General features: G+C 32.9%; 1 protein-coding gene across 1 annotated transcript in view; it reads right to left on the reverse strand.

Annotated features, from left to right (window-relative positions):
• Positions 1-6: 6 nt before the first annotated feature.
• LOC103606941 (uncharacterized protein C20orf194-like) overlaps positions 7-1252 on the reverse strand; it is a 58237-nt gene continuing 56991 nt past the window's right edge. Inside the window, exon 9 of the mRNA XM_008591506.1 lies at positions 7-245. Within this exon, the coding sequence (XP_008589728.1) occupies positions 186-245 (60 nt within the window). The 3' untranslated portion in view covers positions 7-185. The remainder of the gene's footprint in view (positions 246-1252) is intronic.

Below are 1252 nucleotides of genomic sequence, written 5' to 3' on the forward strand. Positions count from 1 at the left end.
AAAAAAAATACAAAAGCAGTACAACAGATGAATTTGCAGAGTACAGATTTCAAACCCTGTGATAACTAAAGTCAACCTATATTTCCTGACTTTAGCTTCTGGACTTGAATGTGCCCCCATATCCACCTCCTTTGTCAACCCTCTTTGTCACCCCTATCACCATTCATACTTCCTCCCTGAGAACCTTACCTGTTTTCAGTTATATGACTGGAGATCATTCCGTGACTGAAGTAACTTCTGAAAGGCTAAAAAGAGATCAATGTTGTATATATTAAGACCACAATTTTGTAAAACAATCACATAACCCCTCACATATGTATATATGTACACACACATACATACACTTCAGGAGAGTGTGGGGGGAGAGGTGGAGAAAGAGAGTGAGACAGAGGAATAGAGAAATATGTTTGTAGATTATTATAAAAACATGGACGGGTATGTGTTGTGGACAGTCACATGAATTTTAGGGTCAGGTAGGAAGCAAAAAAATAGCAAAGAAAAGGGAAAAGAAAAACAATTCTTTTCAAATTTATAATTTTCAACTACTGAAAGGAAATTGGACCAACTACCATCTATGGTCCAAGTTGCTAATTATGTAAAAGGTTTTTTTCTTCTTCTTTCTTTCTTTCTTTTTTTTTTTTTGGCAGCTGGCAGGTACAGGGATCCAAACCCCTGTCCTTGGTGTTATAACATGGTGCTCTAACCAAGTGAGCTAACTGGCCAGCCCTCTCCTATTTAAAAATTTTTTTTCTATGATTCCAATAAATAAATATATATTAATTCTAATATGCTGATTTAAAATTAGCAAAGAGGAGGAATCCAAGGAACTTAGAAGTATACTGATAGGAGTTTCCCAGGAAACCAAAGAGGTAATTTTCAACTTTCAGATACACAGTGTTAGGCTAAACACTATTTAAAACTTAACACGCAGGGTCTAGTGTCCAAAGGGCTCAAAATTTCAAAAGGCAACTTTAAATCTTCCTAAATAATATCTGCTGTATTTTTTTTTTAATTTAAGTCATTTATGTTCACTGTAGTCAATAAAAATCACTTACAATCTCTAAGAACTGTTAACATTCTGGTACATTTTCTTTGAATCTTTTTTCTATGGTACATCCATAGACTATATATGATTATACTGAAGTTTATTAAATAGTCCTTTACTCTTGGAAATTTATACTGTTACTAACTCTTCTACATCATGAATAATACTGTAATGAACAATTTTTTTTTTTTTTTTTTTTTTTTTTTT

The sequence above is a fragment of the Galeopterus variegatus genome, unplaced genomic scaffold (genome assembly GCF_000696425.1).
Source record: "Galeopterus variegatus unplaced genomic scaffold, G_variegatus-3.0.2 Scaffold6975, whole genome shotgun sequence".
Classification (NCBI taxonomy): domain Eukaryota; kingdom Metazoa; phylum Chordata; class Mammalia; order Dermoptera; family Cynocephalidae; genus Galeopterus; species Galeopterus variegatus.